Raw genomic sequence first — 23,760 nt, forward strand, 5'->3', positions numbered from 1 at the left:
CTGAAGAGCTTCTCCACCTTCCTGAGGGAAAAAAAAATGGCCTCCTCTGTGTCATCTACATCCTCTTCCCCTTTATAATTCCACCTAATTCCCACTACACATATGTATTGTGCTCTGCTCGGTGCCAGGCACTGTGCTTAGGGCTCGAACACAAATGGTACACGTGGGCGCTGTCCTCCAGTTGCTCAGCCCTGACATCCTGTGCTAGACTGGAATCTCCAGGAGGGCAGGGATTTTGTCCAACTTGCTCATGGCTGTGTTTCCAGCCAACCAGCACAGCGTCTGATAGGAGGTCCTTAAATCACTATTTAACGAATTGGGAAATGCTTCCCAGAGGAAGGCAAACACTGGCAGGTGATTGCTTATGTGTGTGTCCTTCCCCGGGGGACTGGGTGCTTCCTGAGGGCAGGGCCAGCCTTGATTCATCGTGGCCTAGAGGCCAGCTGGCAGTGAGTGAGTGTCACAGGAGGTCTGAGCCCGGTGAAAGGACCCAGGGACTGGCCGCCTCCTCAGGTAGAAGTGAAGTTTGGAAGCTGACACAGCCCGGGAGGCCGAATCCGGAGGACTTGGTGACTGATTGGCTGGGGAGGGTGAAGCGGGAGGAGGAGTCACACACAGATGGCTCTGAGGTCTGGAGCTGGGGGACAGCCGGTGCCACCTCTGAGAGACTCGGCGAGGACAGCCACTGACAACCTCCGGCGGCCCCACCCTTTGGGGGCTCGGGCCTAGGGCCAGGGAGCGCCGGAGCTTACTGAGGGAGGGGGTGGCCTGGCCTGTACAAACTTCTCCCCCTCCCCCCATCCCCGTGTCCTCGACTTAAAAACAAAAATCTCAGCCTGGATTTTGAGCACGATCGTTGGTTATCAGGTGTGGGAGCCCATCCTGGGGGTCCCCTCCTGCCTGCCGTCTGCGAGGGAGACCCCCAGGCACGGCCTGGCCCCGCGCGGGCTCGGCCTGGTCGGGGCCGCGGCCCGCCAGGCCCAGGTCCCCAGTCCGCCGTCGCCGGGGAGGGGGTCTGGGCGGGACAATGGCCGCGGCAGCCGGGGCCCCGGGAGCCCCCGTGCTGGGGAAGGGGCTGGCCTAGGGCCGGGCGCCGGTGCCCTCCCCGCGCGGCTCGGGCGGGCGGAGGGGGGCGAGGAGTTCCTTTGTGGCTCTGCCTCCGGCGCGGCGCGGGCGGGGGGCGCCGCGCAACTTTGAGAGGCGGCAGCGGTGGCGGCGGCGGCGAGCGCGAGACGAGGCCCCGGGGCCCAAGCGGGGCCCCCAGCGCGCGGCCCGCCCCCCGCCCGGCCCCCTCCTCTCCCGCGCCGTCGCCCGCGCCCGGCGCTGCCCACTCGCGGGAGCCCCCGGGGCCGGACGGGCTGCGCAGCCGGAGAGGCGGGGGCCCGACGCGGCCCCCCCCGGAGCCGGGCGCCTGGCGCGGGGGCTCGCCGAGCGCACGGGGGGCCGCGCGGCGCTGCAGACCCAGCCTCCCGCCGCCGCCGCCGCCGCCGCCGCCGCCTCGGCGCTTGCAGAACCCAGAAGTGAACAGCAGGCGACCCGGAAGGTTTGCGCGCGGCTCCGCACCGAGCCGGAGCCGGAGCCCGGAGCCGGAGCCCCAGCCCGGCCCTACTCGGGCCGCCGGGCGCGGGGCTGCGGCCGCGTCCCGGAGCCGCCGCCAGCACAGCCAGGTCCGTGCGGGCCCGGAGCGCGGGGAGCGGGCTCGGCGGCGGCGGGCGCCCGCCCGCGGGAAAGTTGCGCCGAGTTGCGGGCGGGGGGCCGGCCGCGCGGGCCGGGGCGCTCAGAGGACCCGGGGCCGCCTGCACCTCGGGCCCGGCCCGGAGCGGCGGCGGTAGCGGCGCGCGGGGTAGGAAGTGTCTCCGGCGGTGTGTCTGGTCTGCTCTCCGAGTGTGCGTGTGCGTGTGTGTGTGTGTGTGTGTGCGCGCGCGTGTGTGTGTTTTCTTAAGCCGGGCTATTCAAACCTGCTGCAATTCTCCGGTAAACAATGATTCATGGGGCTTAATGCAAATAAACGGATTGCAAACGACGCGGTTCGCGCACTTTGCAGCCGGCCGGGTGGAGCGGCCAGTGCCGGATTTCTCCCTTTTTTTGCAGATCTGCAGAATATGGCGTCCCTGTCCTGTTTTAAAAATAAGCCAGGCTGCCATTTTTGTTTTTCTTTTGTCTGAAAATTTTAATAAAACTGTCTGAGAATGTGGGAGAGGCGGCTGGAAGCAGAGGGGGCACCCGAAGGGTTGGCTTTTTTCCTTTTCTTTGGCGAGAGCCGCGAGCCTTTCGGGGAGGTGAGACACAATGCAATTGCACTTTAAAGAGAAAAAAAAAAAAAGGAAGCCGCTGGGCGATTTTGGGGGGAGGGTTGGGAATTTAAAGTTAACTCCGAAAGTTTTCTCTCTTTTTTTAGTTTTTTTTTTTTTTTCTTTTGGAAGGCGGTGAAATGCCGCGAAAGGATTTCGGGGCTCATTTCTCCCCCCAGCCAGCTGCCTCTGCGGGATTTTTGGGAAAAAGTTAACTGCCGATTTCCCCAGAGCTGCGGGGGGGATGTGGAGGATTGGGGACGGGGGTTTCGGGGGACTAGGAAATGTCTTTTGGAAGAGGCCGCGTAAAACGGCATTGTAAGGAACTATATTCTCAGATTTGGAGGAGAGGGTTGGCAATAGGGGCTCTGAGTGGGCCCTGGGTTTCCAACTAAGACCCTCGGCATGAGGAAGTAATCCTGCTCTCCCCCACCCAGCCCTGGAGCAGTGTGAAACCCTCAGATCTCTGAGCTGGGGGTGGGGTGGGCCTGTCTCCTTCATGGGTGGCCGGGGCCCCATTGTAGGCGGAAATCCTGCCCTGGGTGCTGCGGTAGCTCCCTGAGCCCTTGGGCAAGTGTGCTCGGCAGTTGGAGAGCCCCTTCCCCGACCTGGTGGGCCTCCTGGCCCTGGTAGGTGGCTTCTGGTGGTAAATGCCCCCAGGTGGTTGGCTCTTGGCTGGGTGCAGGCCGGCAGCCCCAGGGGGACCTGTCTGAGGGGAGGGGCCGGGAGAGGTTGTCCGGTGGTCGTCTGAGCCTCTTCCCTGCGGTGTGCTCTTACCCACTCTGCCGCCCCTGCCCTGCCCTGGAGGCTCCCTGTTGGAGGCAGTTTGGACTTGGGTGAAGTTCCTGAAGTATTTCTCTGGACAGGTCAGGGCTTGCTGGCTTTGAGGCTACAGAAGTGTTCTGAAGGCCAGGCCCACGAGGTCTGGGGTGGCTGGCGCTGTCCAAGTCACCTGGGCAGCCTTGGTTGGGTGTGGTCTTTCCCTTTTGGGAGAGTTTGTCTGTCCTGGGAGGACCCTGAGCCTGTCTAACCCCTTCCCCAAGGTCTCCTGGAGGGGAGACCCCTCCAGTCACTCCTGGTCTGTGACTCCACAGGGCAGGGTGAGCTCACTTCGGGCAGAGCCAGGGGTTGAAGCCTGGGGCTTAGGGATTCAGGGCTGCAGAACTTGGCATGTCTGAGCCAGAGGGTACTAAGCCAGGCATTTTTCTGATGGAGAAACTGAAGTCTAGAGAGGGGAAGTGATTGTCCCAAAGTCACATTGCCAGTTAGATGGAGAGCTGAGACAGGGACTCAGATTTCAGGTTTTTACATCTGGGCTCTCTCCACCGTTCTCTGTTGGGGGTCTGACCCCTGGAAGAGTCATTTTGGACAGAACTGGACTGGAATGGGACAGCATGTCCACCTTCACTCCTACCCCTGCCCACCGCCATCATAATCCTGCCTGAGTGAAGGGAACTTTACAGTTTGCACAGTGTAGTGCATGACTGTTACCACATCAGGTTCTCCCAGAAACTCAGGTGAAATTGTCAAGGTGGGGGATACTTAACCCCATTTTAAAATTTAGGAAACTGAGGCTTGGAGAGGTTAAGCAGTGATAGAGGAGGGCTTAAACTCAAGCTTCCGGACTCCTTGTCCAGGGAGCGTTTTCCTGGGTGGACTTTGGTACTTGTGGACAGGTGTCTTTCCCAACTTCTAGTTTTTGATCTTTCAAATTCTTCTGCTTACCCCAGTGACTGTGTAAAAAATCTAGAAGCCCACCCCTTAAAGAATGTCAGAGCTGAAAAGGCCCTGAGAGGTCATCTCGGCTCAGAGAGGGGCAGCCACGTGCTTGAAGTCACCCAGCAGTTTGGGTCCCAGCTAGGAGCGGAGCCTGTCTCCTGTCTCCTTTTGTCTGTGAGACACTCAGAGGGGGAGTGAAGCACTCTACCTCCCACCAGATTCCACTGCTTGCTGGTGGTTATGGTGATGGGGCCACGGGCACTATAATGGCCAGCACCTGGCAGAGGCATGGCTTTGTCCCGGGGGCTAAGGAATAGGCTGTTTGTGGTCTGGGGGATGGGGGCAAGATGGCCGCTGGTGAGGTGTGGACTGGGTCTGAAGCTAGCCTGGCCCCAGCCCTTCCCTGGGCAGACACTTCCCTGCCTCTGTAAAGTGAGAGTCCTTCCTTCCTTCCTTCCTTCCTTCATCCATTAGTTCATTCATTAGTTTGCTAGATTATGCTTTTATTCTTTCATTGTACATTCATTAGTTTATTGGTTAGTCATTTCAGTAGTCATCCATCTGCCCTCCCATCCATCCATCCATACATACGTTCATCTGTCCAGCCAGCCAGTCCCTAGCTTACCTGCCCAGGTTGGACAGCCATGTGAAATACAAGGACAGTCCTTCAGGGCTCCAAAGCTAACAGGGTGCAGAAAGCACTAGCTAGGGCAGTATCCATGGGTTCCTACATGAGTCCTCAGGGAAGGTCTCTTGGAGAAGCAGGGGCTTGAAAATACCACTACCATGATGGTGAATCTGGGTCCTGGGACCAAGATCCATTTGTCTTTACGGTTTGTACAGTGTGGTGTATGGCTCATGTGACTCTGGGCACATTCTTCCCCTCTCTGAGCCTCGATTTCTTGATCTTTAAAATGTGGTAATCTCTATGACTCTCTCATGGCTTGTTGGGAACGAACACAAGAGTGTCTGTGATGTCTCCCCGCCGTGGCCAGGCATGTAGTAGGAGCTCAGTGTACACCAACTGAATTAGAAGGATTGTTGATTACCACCTCAGGCCCTGCCTTGATTTTGAAAACCATCGTGCTGGTTTCAGAATGAGCCCAATGATCATGACCTGGGGACCCCGAAAGCCTTGTTTAGCCTTGTCATTCCCCTGCTGAAACTCTTTTAATATTTCCTAGGCATTTTGAAGAACAAGAATCCAAAGTCCTTTAGGGGCCTACAAGGCCCTTTATGGTCTGGGCCTGCCCACCCCTCCACCTCAGCTTCCCCTCTACCCCCCAGTCTCACCACTTCCAGCCACACCAGCTTCTTTCTGCACCTCGAATTTACAAAGCCTGTTGGCAGGGCCTTTGCACATCCACCCCCGACCTGGAATGCTTGCACGGCTGGCGCCTTTTTGTTTTACAGGTTTCGGCTCAGCTGGGGCTTCCCTGGCCACCTGCTCTGTGATAGCTTCCCACTGTCACTCTCGGTCACATCAGCCCTTGCAGCTCTCATCAGTATCCGAAACTTCCTCGTGTATTTGTTTATTTGCACTAAGCCTTGCCTGTCCGCACAGCTGTCACATGCTTAAACCCCACGCAGGCGAGTGGGCAGGTGGGTCCAGGACGGGGTGGCTGTGGCTTTGGTGGACGTGAGGAGATGCCGCCCCGGCTGCGGGGCAGCCCCTGGGAGATGAAGTGACACCAGGCTCTGCCCTCTCCTCCCCTGGGAGGCTCCGGGCTGTTGTCAGGAAGTAATGAGATGATTAAATCATGGGATCTAAGAATCCTAGTCTCTTTCAATCTCAGAACCTTAGCATCTAAGAAGATTTCTGCCTCAGAACCTTTGACACTGGAGTCTGTGCTTGATCCAATCTGGGACTTAGACCCTTTACAAAGAGCTCTCACTGCCTGACTTATTTAGTGGCCCAGAGCGCTTACACTGCGCCAGGCCGTGTTCCAAGAGGCTTTATAAATGTTGACATATTTAATCCTCATTGTTACTACCCCCATTTTACAGCCAAGGAAATGGAGGCACAGATTAGGGAACTTGCCCAAGTTCACAGAGCTCAACAGGCACATCGTGCGATTTGAACCCAGCACCCTGGGACTCTGCCTTAGAATCCCACAGCTGGTGAGGGGAAGCCCAGCCTCACCTGATCCCTGCACAGAGCGGGAACTCCCTTACCACATCCTTGACAAGAGGGCCTCTGATCTCCGCTAGAGTGGCAGGGAGTTCCCTCCTCACAGGCCCCCTAGCCTCCCTTTGTCAGACAGTTGTCATTGCTGGAAAGGTCTACTTTACATAGTGTGAAGTGCTGCACCTCCCCCTGTGAATAACACTTGGGAAGTGATGTTAGTGTTACGGTTTCCCAGTGCTTTGGACCTTATAGTTTGATGACTTCAGTAGCTTCTCTCTCCCCACTGGGTTGTGAGCTCCCTGAGGGCAGGCCTCCTTGGTGCTCGGTGTTGAATGTGTGACCGGGCACCGAGCGTACATGCATCCCGAGCTCCTCCTGTCTCTGTAGCACCGTGCTAGGCCCTTGTCCAGGGTATTGGAAAGGCTTGGTGTACTAGGGGAAAGAGGACAGTTATCTTTCCATGCAGCCGCATGTATACCCAATTCGTGGGGAACCATTTGAGATCTAAAGCCACACACTAATTGAGGAGAGATGGACCTCACAGATTATCCAGCCAAACCTCATTCTGTCCATTGGGGAAACTACAGCGGGAAAGGAGAGGAGTAGGCCTTGTCCACACATCCCGACGCTTTGCCTGATGGGCTTTCCTCTCCTCAGGTGCCAACAGGCTGCCGCAATATGTGCCTTGGGATTCAAAGGCAACGACAGCCCTGGTTGGGGAGCTGCTCCCTCTTGGCATCGGCCTCCTCGTCTTCACAGTGGGGGTAACACTCCTCGAGGTGCAGGGCTGCAGAGGCCCCAGCGCCCCACCTGGACTTGGGTGGGATTGAGAGGTGGGTGGAGTGGAAGTGGGTTGGGGGCTGTGGGTTTGGCTTCGTGGAACCAGGGCTGGCGCTGGGCTTTGGAGGCTGGTAGGATTCGGGGACGGGGCGGAGTGGTGTGTTGAATGGATAAGGTGTGTGGGGAAGGCCAAGGGATTTGGCTCTGGGGCCCAAAGTGTCCTCCCTTGTCCCTGCATCATCTGTGTGGCAGGATATCCTTGGGGGGCGGTCCCTACCGTTTGGGTCCTTCTCTGAGCTTTGGGCAAAGGCTTCATGTTCCTTGAGGGGACAGTTTAGCCATTTCAGGTTCTGGGGTTCAATGGGAGGACACCTGGCTGAGACGGGCACACCCCCCCCGACACACTCAAATATACACACTTGCACATATTCATACTATCAGCCATTCCGCTTCCACCTTTGACCCTGCTCCCCTCGCCCCACTTTTGCCAATTCGAGGTGCTCCCCTGCTATTTCAGAAACACCACCAGAGGTGCCCCAAACTGGGCCTATAGGAGCCAGGAGTTCAGGAGACAAGTCCACACACGTGATACACACACGTCACACAGAAGCACATTTATGCACTCCTGCCACCCACAGCTTACACATATGTTCATATACCTGTGTGCACCTGCCAGGAAACAACACACAGCTGCCTGCTTGCCCCTCGTGTACTTCCACACTCTTGTACATGCCATATTTATCACCTGCACACAGGCATACTCATGCACGTGTGTGTTTTACACGGAGGTGCCTCTTACACCAGCCTCACGTTCTGGCCTTGCACACAGTGTCTCCTGCACACCCGTGCAGCTGTGTGTGCCCACACCCTGCCCGGACCTGCCTGCAGCCTGCCTGGACCTCCCACCTTCACCCGGCAGGACTTCTTGAGCATTTACCATATACCAGGGCCCATGCTCCATGCTGGGGACAGAGGTGGGGAAAACTCATACCGTTCCTGCCCTGGTCGGGGAGACATTAGACAAACACAAATGATGATATGATTACAGACTCTGGTAACTGCTGGAAAGGAACCACTTTCCTATGATGAGGAAAGTGGTACTTTTAGATTTACTGTAACCAGTGACGATAATCGTGTGTGTGGGGGAGAGGGGCTTCTGGGAGGAAGTGATAGCTGAACTGGCTTGAAGTTTTCCAGGTGAGGGCATTCCAGGCAGAGGGAACAGCTGGAGCAAAGGCCCCGAGGTGGGAAACCAAGGAACATGGAGAAGGTGGTAGCCCTGCGACCTGGGGGAGGTGGGCCTGGCCTGCCAGAGCCTGTAGTAGGTCTTCCCTGGCCTCGACCCCGACCCACATGTCCACCTCAGGCCCTCTCCATCCCTCTCTCTGACCAGCCCAACCTTCCCTTTGCTGCCTTGTCCTGCTCAGGGCCCACTCTACCTGCTGGCCTCCACCCCGGGCCTGAGCCCTGTCTGCCCTGCCCCACAGGCTGCCCACCCCAGGGGTCCTGAGATACAGCGTGAGGACAGGCTCTGACCACCTGCTGGGGGTTCCCGGCCTGGGACCCCTAGGACCTGTCTAGAAAGCTCCTGGGAGCCAGGCCACAGCTGGGGTTCAGCAGCTGGCTCTCTTGCTTTGCGTAATCCCAGACTTGGCTCTCCAGGGGTCTGCCAAGCAGCCCCTGTGGGGTCTGAAGGGCTCCCCGAGCTGCTGCATCCACTGCCCCCCAGCCCAGGTGATGTCTCTGGTTGGTCACATTTCCATGTGGGTCTTTGAAATGTTGGGAAAGTCTCCCGAGTGCCTCGGAGAACCTAATGACAAAACAGCAACGACCAACACTGAATCCTTACTGTGTACCAGGCACTGTTCTAAAGACTTGTTATGTATTCACTTATCAAATCCTCACAAAGACCCTGAGGCCATACCTTTATCATCCCAGTTTGGTAACAGTCTCTGGGGCTTTGACCCAGGTTGTCTTGTTCCAGAATCTTTACTTTTAACCCGTCAGTGGCCACATCGCCCCTCAGAGGGTCCAAGAATCCAGGCTGTGATTTAGTTGAATCTCTTTGTTTTATAGAGGAAGGAACAAAGGCCCAGAGAGGAAATGGACTTGCGAAAGGTCGCACAGTGAGCAGATGGCAGAGGCATCCAACTCCTTACTCCTTCTGCCCTCACCAGCCGCACGACCTTGGGCAGGTTACATCTTCTCTGAGCCTCATTCCTGACCCCAAGCAAGGGAGAGATTGCCCTGGAAGCCAGGAGGGTGGGACCTTTGGGGGATGCGAGGACCGCAGTCGAGAAGGGACACGGGTGGGGGCTTTTGGGCCCCCTGGACGTGTGCTTGGTAATAAGTCATCGAGCTGCTCATTTTTGTTCCAGGCATCTTTCTGAATGTGTGTAATATTTCGAACTGTTCACAGCATCCACCTCACAGGGTCGTCGTTAGGAGCCTGAGTGAGAAATACTTGTAAGGCCCCTAATAGTGCCTGATATGGAGGAAGTGCTCAGTGATGTATTATCATTGTCATTTCACCCTGGCAGGAGTTCCCTGTGGGGATGGGAGCTGGGGGACCCAAGGGGAAATGGAAGCAGAGAAAGGCATGTGTTCAAAGCCTGCAGAATGTCCTCTCAGCCCTGAGAAGGCGGTCATGGCCCGTTCCCTGGTGAGGGCACTGGGGCTCCCAGAGAGGGTCACCTCCCTGGGTGTCTCCGAGTGGCTGGTGGTAGGAGAGGGGAGGGGCAAGGAGGGGAAGGGACAGCATCCCAGCTCCCACTGACCACGGTGCACACAGGAGCCCCCTCCTGCTCTGATCAGCCCCGTCATCACAATGAAAATGGCCCTTCGCAGCCCTGCAGGGCTGTGGCAAGCCAGCCTAATTGGATCCAGGACCCTCAGGAGCCTAGTTCCTCACAGGAAGTTCCCAGGAACAAGTTTCCGAGGCTGGCCTGGGTCCTGGGGGTGGGGTGGGGGGCAGCAGCTGGGACTCAGGGCTCTGGCTGTGTGGAGTTGGGGCCACATGGAGGGCAGAGGGGTCATGGGAGGAAAACTGAGCACATGGGGTCTCAAAGCGCTGGGAAGGTGGGAAACCTCAGCTTCCCTCTCCTAGACCATCTCCTGCTTGTCCCTTCCAGGCCATCCTTCTGGGCCCCTGATGACCTGTCTGTTGAAAACCTTGACCATGGCCTTTCCTGGTTCAGGGACCCCTGAACGTGGCCCCGCGTGGCCTTTCATCCGAGTGCCTTCTCCTGGAACTCTGGCCCCTTATGAACTGCCCCGGCAACTTTTCCCTCCTTCCCCTGTGAATTCCTGCACTGGGCCCACACCAGACCAAACACGAGTCCACATGCTTTCCTGCCTCGGGGCCTTTGCACGTGCGTTTTTTCCCACCCGGCCTGCCCTTCCCTGGCATCTCTCTCTTGACATCTCCCCTTCCTGCCATCAGTAAGTCCCAGCTTCATGCAGTCTGTGTTCATCCCTCAATGGGATGAGCTCGTCTTCCCAGGAGCGCCCCCGCCTCTAGCTCAGCCGTACCCCAGCAGTACCTTGTTGCCCCTCCCTGGGGCAGGGGCCATTTTTGAGAAAGCTTTTCTGTCCTAGGAAGCTAGCAGCTTTCCATGTCTTTGCACACATGCCCCTCTGCTCTCTCTCTCCCCTCTTGCTCTCCTGGCAGACTTCCCCATCTTCAAGACCCGCATGGACAGACCCCCTCCTCCCATGGGTTCCCTCAGTGAACTTTATCAAGCAGCTAGGGTACTAGGCTCTGGGGCTGCAGCAGCGGCCCTGTCCTTGAGGGTCATGGCTGGAGGCAGTGTTTAGAGGCGTGATACAGAGGTGGGGTAGGGGGAATGCAGGGGGCCACAGGGTCAGAGCTGAGACCTGAAGGAAGAGCTGGGTGAGCTGTGCCACTGAGTCTGGATATAGGGTTGTAACCAAGCCCTGACCTCACTGACACCTGGGGGATTGGACAGATAAGTTATCAGGCTATTCTAGGGTAGGGGGATGCGTGCTTAGGTTAAGGGGAGCCCAGGAGGCTGTGGGAGCTCAGGGGAGAGGCTGCAAATATAGCCAAGGATGGGGCTGGCGATCAGGAAGGTTTCCTCTAGGCAGTGACACCTCAGCTGACTTCTGATGGCCGATGGGCATCTGACAAGGTTCCAACTGGATGATGGTCCCCCACGTGGAAGGGCATAGCCTGTGCAAAGAAAGCAAGGTGGCATGAGAGCAACTTGTTTTGGGAACCTGCAGGTCGTTTAGTGAGGCTGGAGGGAGAGGTGCATGTGGCCAGCAAGGCCTCCTTAGCAAAGGCCCTGGGCCACCCTGGGGAGTTTGAACTACACCCCAAAAGTTATGGCAACCCAATAGGGATTTTAAGCAGGAGAGTGAGTGAGTGGGCAGGCTTTCCTTTGTTTGGCTTTGGCTCCCCAAGTCCCCAGATAGGCAGGGGAGTCCCCCTCTGACTGCACTCCTGGCTGGGGTCTGGGGTAGGGCTCGAGGCTCGCTGTGGGACTTTGAGCAAGCCCCTGACTCTCTCTGAGCCCCTGTCTCCTCCTGGGTAAACCTGCAGGGCCTGAGGCCAGGATCCTAGTGGGGCCATAGGCAGAGGCTGGGGTGTCTTTCTTGGCCAAAGCTGGCCGAACCTTTAGTTTTATTAAAAATATTCCTTAAAAAGTCATGTAGCCACGCTTCAGAAAAGTCGGAGAATAGGGAAATGAAATAAACCAAAACCCACCCCCATTTCTGTCCCCACCCCGAGCCCGAAACACACCACTGCTAGCATTTTGGTGTTTCCTTCCTGTCTTTTCCCTCAGCACCCGGTTTTTAGATAGATGTCATTGCTCTATCTATACAAATAATTTAAAACTCTTCCCTTCCCCCCCCCCCAACTAATGTTGTATCATGAGTGTTTCCTAAATGACTGCAGGGTGGTTTTAATCCCTCGTTTTAATGGATGTGGTGTCAGGGTGGAAAACATGGGCTCCGGAGCCCGACTTTCTGAGTTCAAATCGTATACACACTGCTTGACTTTGGGCAAGTTACCTAATTTCTCTGTGCCTCAGTTCCGTGTAAGGTTGATATGAATGTTAAATGAGTCATTGCAATGCCAGTAAACATTGGCTATTATCAACGACTGTAGACTATCACTGTGTAACATGATTTACAGAGCCATCCCCCTGTTGTTTAAAATTTTGGCTGTTCCAGGTTTTTGCTACTGTAAAAAAACCACTGAAGCAAACAGCTTTGTGCATAAAACTTTGTCTATATTTGGGGTATTTCCTAGGGACAGATGACCAAGAATAGGATCGCTAGGCCAGGAAGTCTGAAAATTTTTACAGAGCTCATGCAACGTTATTGCCAGATTGTTTTCGGAAATGTTTGTTCCAGTTTACACTCCCAGAAATAATGCATGGGAGTGCCATTTCACCATACCCTCACCAGCATTGAGTATTATCATTTTCTTATTGGGAAGAAAATGGGAAGCAGAACCATTTTCTGTGTTTATTAGCTGTTAACAACTTTTTTGGTCTGCTAGTCTCTACAGCACACAGCCTCTTCTCAGATCAATTAAGAAGATAGGGCTTAGATACAGAAAATAGGGAAGAATATAACACAGGGGACAACATAGTGCCAGAGTGGCAGGAGGGGACTCAGAGGAGGGGGAGGGGACTTTCCTCTATCTAGGCCATGACACTTTCAGTTCCTTCTACCTAGACTATTCATTCATTCAAACATTTATCAGGTACTTTTTGGCTTAAAGGTAAATGACTCAGCCTTGATTGTGCCCTGACAGACAGCATGGACGAGAAAACAGGCAGAAAATGGACTGCCAAGGGTCTGATGATGAACATGCAGGGCACAAAGGGAGCAGAGAGGAGAGGTACCCAACATAGCATAGCAGTCCTGGAAGGCTTCCAGGAGGAAGTGGCCTGTAAACTGGGGCCTGAGGAATAAGTTGTAGTTAACCAGTGAAATGGGGAGGGCAGAGGGTTCCAGGGAGAGGTGAGGAAGTGAGAAGGGAAGTGGAGCAGTGGGGGAGTGCTCGGTCTGGCTGGGCAGAGTGGAAGGCAGAAATAAACACTGAGGACAAAGAGGTCGGCAAGGGCCAGGCATGGAAGGCCTAAGGAATCCAGACCTTGTCTGGAGGGAGGGAGGGAGCCATCTAAGGTTTTCAGTAGGGGAATGTTTTGATCTGATTTGTATTTTAGAAATATCACAGTGACTGCAGTAGGAGGGTCGTGTGGGTAGAGGTGAGGGACCCTGGGAGGAGGCTCTTGGAATAGCTGAGGCCAGAGCAGAAAGGGGCCTGGACCAGGGCAGGGAAGGTGTGGAGATAATCCCTGTGGCACCCTGACCGGCTTCAAGGTGCCAATGGAATTTCACCTCAGCCAGACAGCCCTTGCGGACATCTGCCATGACCCACCAGGTCATGTGTGCCTGGAGGATGGGTGGCATGCGACGGTCAGTTGAGTGCCCACCATCCCTGACCCTGATCCCCCCTGCTCCTCCCTGCCTCCAGACCCTCCATCTGTTACCCCCGCCCCCCTGGCTACCAACGACTTTCTCTTTTTTTAAGAATAAATTTATTGTTTTCATTATAAAAGCAACAACAACATTGCAGAGTAGCTGGAAATTAGAGAAACGAAGACAAAAAACCAGATCAGCCCCCGCCGCCTCCCCTAGCGCTCCCAGCCTCCCTCTGGGCGTGGTTCCCTGCAGCTTTTTCTGACGCAGGTTTTTATTTTTGCCTCCTTGTAATCATAGTATCCGGACAGTTTTGGGTCCTGCTCTCTCCCATTTGCTTTGTTGGGAGCTAGTTCCCCTGTGGCCATGGGGTCTGGGCAGATCTCATTTTTTAATGTCTCTGGGCTGGCCTGGGGATGGGGTAGGTGGGACAAAAGTTGCTGTCCTGCAGCGGGCAAGGTTAATCACATTCCCCCTTGGGCTGTCCATTTTCTTTTGTGTCTGTTTTTCTAGGCCTGAACCTCCCCAGGTGGCAGGGCCTGGCACCTGGTGTGCCCCTTCCTCAGTGCCCTTGCCCCTTCTGCCCCTTGGTGGAGCTTGCTAGCTTGGCCTCAGAGGCCACCGTCCTGGGAAAGGGTGATGGATAGACCTGGTTTCCAATCCAGACTCAGTTCTGTGACCTCAGGCAAGTTACTTAACCTCTCTGGACCTCAGTTTCCTCATATGTATAATGGGTCTATTGCAACAATAAAATAATGGCTGTAAAATGCCCTGCTACCACCATTCCTGGCCTATTTTAGGTGTTCGGGAAAAGGTAGTCGGTATTATTGTGCTTTTTCATTCTACAAAGAGTTTCTGAAACCCCCTCGGACTAGATGCTGGAATGGCAGAGGTGAATGAGCACCACTTCTACCTGTGAAGACCTCACAGTCTGGTGGGCAAGTCACCCAGGGAAACATGACTGCACCAGGGTGTGATCAGCCCTGTAGTGCTTCACCAGATCTGGGTGGCATCCTAACTCCATCACTTGCTAGCTGTGTGACTTTGGGCAAGTTGGTCAACCTCTCTGAGCTGCAGTTTCCTCTTCTGTTAAATGTACGTCTCACAGGGCCATTGGGAAAATTCAGTGACATGATGCGTGTAACATACTCAGCATAGTGCCTGGCAAGTAGTAGGTGCTGAAACCAGTGGTAGCTGCCATTTATTATTGTTATTGTTATTGTTATTCCCATATACAAGGTGCTGTTGGGAACACAGAGGAAGTGACTGACTGGGGGTTCAGGGAAAGCTCCGTAGAAGAGGGAACACTTGAGCTGGGTCTTGAAGGATGAGTAGAAGTTCACCAAGTGGGAAAGGACACTCTAGGTAAGGAGCCTGTGATTCCAGGTTGAAATCTGTCAATGAGGGGTTTGTTCTTTGGGGGAATAAGGCAATTGTGTTCATCCCAACTTCCCCGAGTGCCCCTCACTGCCTCCTTCCGGGTCTGCCTGGGGCCTCCTGTAATAGCATCCACCTGTGACTCTGTCCTGGTGGCTGTGGGGTCCTGCCCATGGGAGTTGCCATGTCCCCATCTGTCCATGTTTGGGACCACAGATCTGGCCTGTCGGAGTTTGGTGCTGTCTGTCTGCATGTTCCTGTGACTCTGTCTGCGTCGGTGTCCAGAGGACCTCCTGGGCCACACCTTGGAGGGCAACCTGCATGCTTCCTTGGCCTCCAGCTCTAACCAAATAGCCAGGCCTCCTTGGTCACCCTTTTCCCTGGCCCAGGGTAGCCCCCACCTCTCAGCTCCGTTCCATTCCCTGGGGGCCTTCGACCAGTTCCCTCTCACTGCCTCCTCTCCTGGCTTCTCCAGGCCCGCCTACACTCAGCAGTCAGAGGGGCCTTTCTAAACCACAGATTCTGTCCCGTCACCTACTGCTTCAAGTCCAGACTCCAGGCCTCAGATTCTGGAACCGCCTTTCTAGGTCTGACCCTGGCCGTTGGCTCGAGCCTCATGTCCTGTCTCCCGGTCTACACTGATCGCTTTAGCTCGCCTCATGCACTGTGTTGCTTCTCACCCCTGGGCCTTTACGCAGGCTGCTGCTTTTGCCAGGAATGCTCCCCACTCCTTCTTTGCCCGGCTAACTCCCACTCATCCTTTAAGACCTAAAGCACGTATCACCTCCGCTGGGAAGTCCTCCCTGATCCTTTCTTTCCATCCTGTGCTCTGGGCTGCTCATCCCTGACTTGGGGGGCAAGAGCAAGTGACTTGCCCAAGATCACACAGCTGGTGTTTTGGAGCCAAGATTTGAACCTGGGTGCACTGGGCTCCAAATAAAGCAGGTTGTTCCGTGGTCCAGGTGAGCGGATAGTAGCTAGGACTTGTGAAGATGATGGAATGGATTAGAGAGAGAGTTTGGAAATGGAATCCCGAAGACGTGGCTGCTGGTGTATCTGAGCTGGGAGGGGAGGGAGGGGACGTGCTGTGGATGAGTGTCCGTGGCAGGAGCGTCTGGGCAGATGGCGATGCCCCGCTCAGAGGGGATCGCTAGAGAAGTACATATCCTAGGGGAAGACCAAGTCCAGCTCAGACCTGCTGAGTCTGAGCAGCCCGTGAGTGGTCAGGGAGGTAACTGGAAGGTGGGCCTGGAGCTCCAGGGGGCAGCCTGGTCTGGGGGTGGAGACCGGGGGGTTGGCTGGTATTTAAAGTCCTAGAGTGGATGGGCCACCCAAGGACTGAGGCTAGTGGAAGAGAGGAGCTCCCGCCCACCCTGAGGAGCCCAGGCTGTGTGGGGTGGGAGCTGGGAAAGAGACTGAGAAGATGAGGAACCCAGGGCTCACGGCACCCAGGTCTTCTCAAAGGGCCCAGGTGGCCGGGAGGCCCTCAAGGATGGGACTGGAAGGTAGCCCTTCGGCTTTGACTGCATGGAGGTCCCTGGTGGCATGTGGCAGGCCTCACAGGCAAAAGTTCTTTTTTTGCAGAAGCTTGCGGGTCACGTGTCTGCTTCCTTCCTTAGCTCAGGGCTCCCAGAGGGCAGGGCTCTTCTCTTTGCCTTCGGTTCCCCAGCACCGGTCCCCCGTTTGGCCCAGAGGATGTATCCAGAACGAATGGATGGGCAGATGGGTGGGTGGGCGGCTCTAGGAGGTGTTTCATTCATTGACCCATCCAACCTTTTTCACCTTTTAGAGCAAGAAAAACAAAATGACACCTTGCTCGCCCTACTGCAAGGATCAGGGCTGTGAGTCTCGAGGCTCAAAGCACAGTCTTGGCTTCTGTCTGGGGCATGAAGCCCAGTCTGCATGGCCTCCCCAGCCTCCAGGGGATGGGGTAGGTGGGACACTCAGCCCAGCCAGCCTGGCTCCTCTGCCCCAGGCGCTGTCCTCAGGCTCCTCCCTCCAACCGCGGTCCTCCAAGCTTCAGGCCCCCTGGCTTGCACACTGCCTGAGGCCTCCTCACCAGCAGCATTCAAGGCCCTGCTGGCTGGCCTGTCCCTCACCACTCTCCAGCTCTCTTTGGTGTCAGTGGGTGGCTGCCCACTGTCCCAAACCTGCCTTGTACTTTCATACCTCCATGTCTGCTCAAACTGTTGCCTCTGCCTGGATGCCCTTCTGCCTTGTCCATCTGTCCTAAACAGACACTGACCAGTCTCTCTCCTGCTTAAAATCTCTCCCTCAACACAAGGTCTGCGTGGCTTAGCCCGGCCCCGGCCACCCTGTCACGCGAGTCCCAGGGCTGCACAGGTGCACACCTACCTAGAAGGCTTGTTGGGGGGCTCACGTGAGATGCTCTTGATGCACACCTGGCAATGTGCCTGACACTCAGTAAGGGCTCAGCAGACGCTCCCCCCTGACCCCCCACCGCCTTCCCTGCACTGACACAGGGTAGATGTACACCAGTACCTGGGTCACTGAGCAAATCATTAAGTAACTTAAGCCCAGCCAGAGAAGGACACAGAGAGATGAAGCAGAGGCTGTGTGGATTAGATTACGTGACCCAGGGCAGACCCTTCCCCTCTGTGTGCCTGCTTCTCCAACCAGGGTTAGGGGTGGTCCCTGGCTGACCAGGGGCCTGATAAGTGGCAGAGAGGATGCTCTATCCCGGCTATGGGACCCCATACCTCCCTGACCAGGGTGGAGTTTGGGGAAGCCTTGACTTGGCATTGAACTGAAGGGGAGGAGAGGACAGCTCCCCCAGAACTGTCTGAGGAACAGTCGGGTACAGTGGGCAGAATCCTGGGCCAGGGCAGGAATGAAGCAGAGTGGCCTGTTTCAATCCCATTTTACAGATGAGGAAAACGGAGGCTCAGAGAGCCGATGCCCAACACTGCAGCACAGCGCTCCCTCCTGTTTCCCCATCCATGTGGCCAGGAGCAAGTGCTTCCCTCCTGGTGCCCTACCTTCTTCCTCTGTGAAATGGGGGTGAAGATTTTCCCTGCTTCCTGGGGCCCTGGTGAGAATGCTGCTGGATAGTGAGGGCTTTGTACACTGTCAGCAGTGCTAGATAACTGTGTGGGACTGTCTTTAAAATAATTCTGATTATTTATTTCTTCATTTATTCATTCTGTCACACAACTCATCTTGTTGATCACCTTCTGGGCCTGGGTGCCGGGGATGCCAAGCTGGACGAGACAGATGTATCCAATTCCCAGGCCTCTCTGAGGCAGCTCCCCAGCTCGTCTTCCCCTCAGCCCTGGAGCCTCCTCACCCTGGCATTAGAGCTCAGACCCCTTCACGTTTTCCCCAGTGGACAACAGCAAGGAAGGAACAGGTCTGAGGCTGCTGGGTGGATGGGCAGTGGGTGCTGTGCCATCCTAAGACAGGACATATTCACAATCCTACAGTCAGCATGCTTTGTCGTTCCCCCTGAACAGCTAAGGGACTGGTGAGCTGGACTTTGGAGTCAGGCAGATGAGAATGGGAATCTCAGCTCTCTGCTTACTTGCTGTGTGACCTTGACCAAGTCACTCCACCTCTCTGAACTGCAGTTTCCTTAGTAGTAAAAAGGGGATGATAAGAGTACCTGCCTCTTGGTGTCAGTATGCCTGGCACAAGGTGGGTACTTAGTAAATGGCAGCCTTCTCACTATTTTTATTGTGTTGAGGTCCTTCTTTGAAAGGAGAAGTTCCAGGGATCTGGAGCAGTCAGGGAGAACTCCAGGCAGGAAGTGCTTCTGGTATTGGGTTGTGAAGGATGGGCAGGGTTGGACGGGTGGAGAGAAGGGCAGCTTGGTCTCTGTGGGTGGCGGGAGAAGGAGGGCTTTTAGAGCTGCCCCAGCCACCCAGAGGAGGATACTCTTGAGTGTTCTGATTAGGTTGTATCCTTATTGAGGGCTTTTTCCTGAAACCCTCTGCCTGCGATTCCAGTAGGGGCTTCTCCCACTTGTAGGGCCAGGAAAAAAGGTTAAAGGCACTTCATTTCAGCCTTGCCTATCATAAGAAACAGTTGCATTTAAGCAACCAATACCAGTAGGTATTTAGTTATAGTAATTTCTGTAAGAGAGAGATAAATAAAGAGAAATCTGATAGGGAGCAAGACTTAATGGAATGCCTCTGTCCAGCATGGTCCCTATAAGTCACTTCTTGACTTACTCTAGGGTCACAGGAAGACTTGAACCCTATGGAAGACAAAGATAGCTTTGAAGGCCCACCCTTCTTACTGCCCTGGTTGAAAAGCCCTTTTAACTGCACAGGAACTTGCCAGAGGTGAGGGCCACCAGATGGATTTTCACATACTTCTACTGAAGAGCCCCAAACTGCCCTAGCCTCAGGCCTCCTCAACGCCCTCCTTAAGCACAGTGTTCCGACACATCCTTGTAGGGAAAATGTTTGTTTCTGGCCATGCTTGTTTCTTGAGGATAACTTTCCAGAGGTACGGTTTCTTTGGTCAAAAGGCAATACTGTAATCATCTGGGTTCCCGTAAATCATCCTGCCAAATTGCCCTTCAGAAAGGCTGTATCTGATGACCCAAGTTGCCCCCTGTGTTTTAATGGGGCCAGGGGTCAGAGGGCAGGGATCAGGGAGGGGCAGTTGCCTCTGCTCTGTGGCGATTTACAAAGTTGCCCTAGGACCTCTCAGTTTGTCTCTGGACAGCAGGTTTCTGTGTGGAATCCATAGGGTTGGCTCTGCAGCCCAGGGCCCTTGGGCGGGGGAATAGGGATTGGTTTGCGGGCATCACGGTGATGGGAGCTGGGTGGGATGGGGGGGGGGCGGGGGGGAGGAGCTGGGAGTACTCTGTTTTGGATATGACCTTTGCTCTCTGGGGCCCACCGTGGGACACCTGAATTCCAGACTTTTCAGCCTGGAGATGTGGTTCTCTGGGCCTGGTAGGAGGCCTGCTCCGCTGCGAGGTGAGGGTCCCACGGGGGCAGGGATCCCAGACACTGGCCCAGATTGAGTGGGTGTAGCTGATGGGGGCTCGCCCCTGGCCGGTGGGGAGGGCCCTCTTCCCTGTGACAGTCGCTCTCTCCCCGCAGGATGGCCGAGCCTCGATTTAACAACCCCTACTTCTGGCCCCCTCCTCCAACCATGCCCAGCCAGGTAAGACGGAGCGTCGCCCCTCCCGCCACCCTCCCCGTCTCGGAGCTGCTTTGATTTGCCCCGGGCTTTGGCTGCGGGGTGAGGGGTTCGCGGGTGGCCCGGCGGCCCAAGCCCCTTCAGTACCTCTCCTCTCCCGCCCGCAGCTGGACAACCTGGTCCTGATTAACAAGATCAAGGAGCAGCTGATGGCGGAGAAGATCCGGCCGCCTCACCTGCCGCCCACGTCGGCCTCGTCGCAGCAGCCGCTCCTCGTGCCGCCGGCGCCGGCCGACAGCAGCCAGGCCGTCATGTCGCTGCCCAAGCTGCAGCAGGTGCCGGGGCTGCACCCGCAGGCCGTGCCGCAGCCTGACGTGGCGCTGCACGCGCGGCCGGCCACCAGCACGGTCACAGGTACCGCGGGGCCTGGTCGGGGGTACTGGTGAGGACTGGGCGGAGACTACCTGGGAGGGGCGTGGCCAGGATACCCTGCGGCTGGGCGGGGCGGGGCGGGCCGGCGGGGCCTGGGGCGGGGGTGGAGCTTCCAGACTTCCTTCCGTCCTGTACCCTGACGTAGCGCCCAGCTAAGCCACCTGGATGGGGCGAGGTTGGGTCACTGCCCGTCGGGGGATCACCAAGGAAGCCAAATCCACGTAGCTATTTCAGGAATCCAGGAGAGCCCTAACCAGACTTGGGGGGTGAGGGGTGAGGGAAGACTTCCTTGGAGGAGTCCCTATGCAAGGAAGGGTTGGTGGTTGACTAGGGACATGGAGCAGGAGGAGGAAATAACATGTGCAGAGCGAGTAGAAAGCAAGAGTAGGACAGTGTCCGGGTAGGGAAGATCAAAAGATGATGATAACAGTCATAATACGGCAGTTAACTCCAGGTGAGCACCTGTATATGTTCACCAGTATTCATGTTATTACTCCCAGCCGTTCTGTGAGGTGGCTACGGTTAGGTTGACTTAAAGAAACAGTTGCATGTGGTTCACCCTAACGTTTCCATTGAACAGATGAGCAAACTGAGGCCCAGTTTCACAGCCAGTAAGAGGCAGAGGCAGGCAGTGTGGTTCCAGAGCCCATGTGTGAACCCTTTTGCTCTACCGGTTCTGCTGAGGCTGGAAAAGAAGCAGGCACCAGACTGGGAAGGGCCCTGGGGGCCACTTGTGCAGCTTGGATTTCACCCTCGGGCAGCGGGAGCGTGGAAGGTTTTAAGTGGGCAAGGGAAATGCTCAGATTTGGGTGAGAAAGCTGGGGCTGGCTATAAGGTGGAGACTGGCTCGGTGGCAGGGAGAGCTGCAGGAGAGGGTGGTGGCCTGGACAAGGCAGCCGCAGAGGGATGGAGAGAAGGGGACAGATGTGAGGTATGTTGAGGAGGGAGAGTGGACAGGGCTTGGTGCTGGGCTGGGTGTAGGGGTGAAGAGTGGGAGGGGGCAAGGGAGACTCCCAGTCACTGCCAGTGAGATGGAGTCATAGGAGGGGGAGCGGGGTGGGGGAAAGATGTGAGCCCAGTCTTGGATAGATTGAGGCTGGGGGCTGGGGGGACATGTGTCACGAGGCTTGGCTGCCTGGTGCCCACCTCAGAGCCTGGTGGACAGGCTTTCTCCAGTGGCAACTGTATCTGGGCTGTTGTTCCTCCTCTGGCTGGCCCCACCGCCAGCCAGATGCCTGTGCCTCTCTCCCCCTCTCCCTCCTGCCTCTCGGAGATGCCCAAGAGCCATGGGGCCCCGTGAGCCTCCCCCCAGGCCGCAGCCACCCTCTGCACATTCCCTCCTTATTATGACGTTATTAAATTTATTTTTTCATTATAAAAGTAATATTAAAAAAGTAATATAAGCATATTAAGGGAAATTTGGAAAAAAGAGAAACTAAGAAAAAAGAAAATCACTCATAATCCCCAGCTCATAACCCAGCAGCTTAGAGAGCCTTTTAGTCCATTTCCTTCCTTTTCCATCTTTTTTGTTTTGTTTTTTAATATTTGGGCGTGTTCTGATGAGCTTGTGGTAGGGCTGTACCCATGACTTGAACTCTCTTTTCCTACTCACCATTCTATCGTAAACATATTTAGTGCATTTTTTATTATAAAGGTAACTCGTAGTCATCATAGAAAATTTAGAAATTGCAGACAAGCTAAAAGGAGAAAAAAAAATTAACCCTCGTCCTACTGTTGTTAGCATTTTCATATGTTTTCTCTATAATTTATTTTATTTTATCCTTTAATCACAGATGTAAAAAATGGATGAATTCACCAGGTAAAAAATTCAAATAATATGGAAGCAGATAAAGTATGAATATCTCCTTTTACCAACAAATTCTTCTCCCTCCCCACAGGGAACCACAATTTATACACAGTTTACTTTGGTGTGTCTCTTCTCTGATCTATTCCTTTGCTTTCACACACAGCTACATTACCTGTATATACATGTGTAGTTTGGATGCGTGCTTTTTTAAATAGGTGGGTTCATACTGTGTGTGTGGTTGATTACTTTTTCACCTGGCAGCATGTTTTGGCATTCTCTCTACGTCACTGCACATCTATCTTGTTTTCATGGCTTCCCTGTTCTCCGTATTGAGGATGGACCACATCTCTTTACATAGCCCCTGCTGAGAATAGCAGGTTGTGTCCAGTTTTGTCTGATCACAGTTTTGTATGGAAGGTCCAAGTACGCAGATCTGTGTGCTCATGTGCAAATAAATATCTATGGGTGATTTCTAGAATTAGAATTGCTTCGTCAAAAGTTTTGTACCTTTGAAATTTTAATAAACTCTTGCCAAACCACCCTCCATTAAGGTGGATAAATGTACACTCCCAGCATGTATGACACACACACTGTTGCCAACTCTGGATATTATCTTTTTCAATGCACAAATTTTGGGTTTCTTTTTTTTAAAAAGCATAGTCTTAATCATGTGATAGATATCATTTTCATCTTTTTGTGTACTTTACCTGATGTTGTAGATGTTTCTAGTCCCCTCGTTTTTAAAAGAATAACTTTTATTACAGAAATTTTAAAAAAAGGAAAAAGTTCGTTGTCAAAGAATTAGAAAGTACAGTTAAGCCAAAAAAATTGTTTTAAAATTACTCCTAATTCTACCATCCATATCACATGTTGGTGCATCTCCATCTCCTACTTAACTTTTTCTGTGGCTTAAGATTTTCCTTTTTTTACAAACATAATCTCCTTTTTAATGGGCAGTTAATGTTCAGTAGAGGAGATTGATCACAATTTATTAAGCCCTTCCCTAATATTGCATACTTCAGTTGTCTCTAATTTTCGCTATTATAAATAACACAGTAGTGGACATCTTTGCGCCTCAGTTTTGTTTTTGTTTTTTTGGGGGGGGGATGATTTCCAAAGTGCCCCCGTTACAGATAATAGGACTCAGTTTAGTCCTTAGGTATCTAAGGAATCTTACACATACACAGTTCTCATTTGTACCCCTGAGTAATAATTTACAAAGGGAAGGGGAGGCTCAGAAAGGCTGGTGACCTGCCAGAGTCACACAGCTGGGTGGTGGGGACTGAGCCGGCCTCTGCAGCTGCCTCCACCCCCGTGTCTTCGCAGGTCTGGGGCTCTCCTCCCGGACCCCGGCTGTGAGCACATCTGAGTCGAGTGCGGGCACGGGTACCAGCACCCCATCCACACCCACCACCACCAGCCAGAGCCGCCTCATCGCCTCGTCCCCCACCCTCATCTCAGGGATCACCAGCCCCCCCCTCCTGGACTCCATCAAGACAATCCAGGGCCACGGCCTGCTTGGCCCCCCCAAGTCCGAGCGCGGCCGAAAAAAGATCAAAGCGGAGAATCCAGGGGGGCCGCCTGTCCTCGTAGTCCCCTACCCCATCCTGGCCTCGGGCGAGACTGCCAAGGAGGGCAAGACGTACAGGTGG

The 23,760-nt window shown here is 54.7% G+C and overlaps 1 protein-coding gene across 7 annotated transcripts in view; it reads left to right on the plus strand.

Annotated features, from left to right (window-relative positions):
• The first annotated feature begins 530 nt into the window (after positions 1 to 530).
• Positions 531 to 23,760, plus strand: part of ZNF362 (zinc finger protein 362) — a 36,838-nt gene continuing 13,608 nt past the window's right edge. Inside the window, exons 1-5 of one of the 7 annotated variants that reach the window (XM_067725370.1) lie at positions 1,409 to 1,667; positions 14,617 to 14,742; positions 19,830 to 19,893; positions 20,037 to 20,283; positions 23,435 to 23,756. In XM_067725370.1, the coding sequence (XP_067581471.1) occupies positions 14,705 to 14,742; positions 19,830 to 19,893; positions 20,037 to 20,283; positions 23,435 to 23,756 (671 nt within the window). In that variant the 5' untranslated portion in view covers positions 1,409 to 1,667; positions 14,617 to 14,704. Of the gene's footprint in view, positions 570 to 1,408; positions 1,668 to 9,900; positions 14,473 to 14,616; positions 14,743 to 14,782; positions 16,685 to 16,726; positions 19,059 to 19,628; positions 19,704 to 19,829; positions 19,894 to 20,036; positions 20,284 to 23,434; positions 23,757 to 23,760 lie in introns of those variants that run through there. The other 6 variants (XM_067725369.1, XM_067725373.1, XM_067725371.1 and 3 more) reach the window with 6 other exon arrangements.

This window comes from Pseudorca crassidens, chromosome 2, assembly GCF_039906515.1.
Source record: "Pseudorca crassidens isolate mPseCra1 chromosome 2, mPseCra1.hap1, whole genome shotgun sequence".
NCBI classification, from domain to species: domain Eukaryota; kingdom Metazoa; phylum Chordata; class Mammalia; order Artiodactyla; family Delphinidae; genus Pseudorca; species Pseudorca crassidens.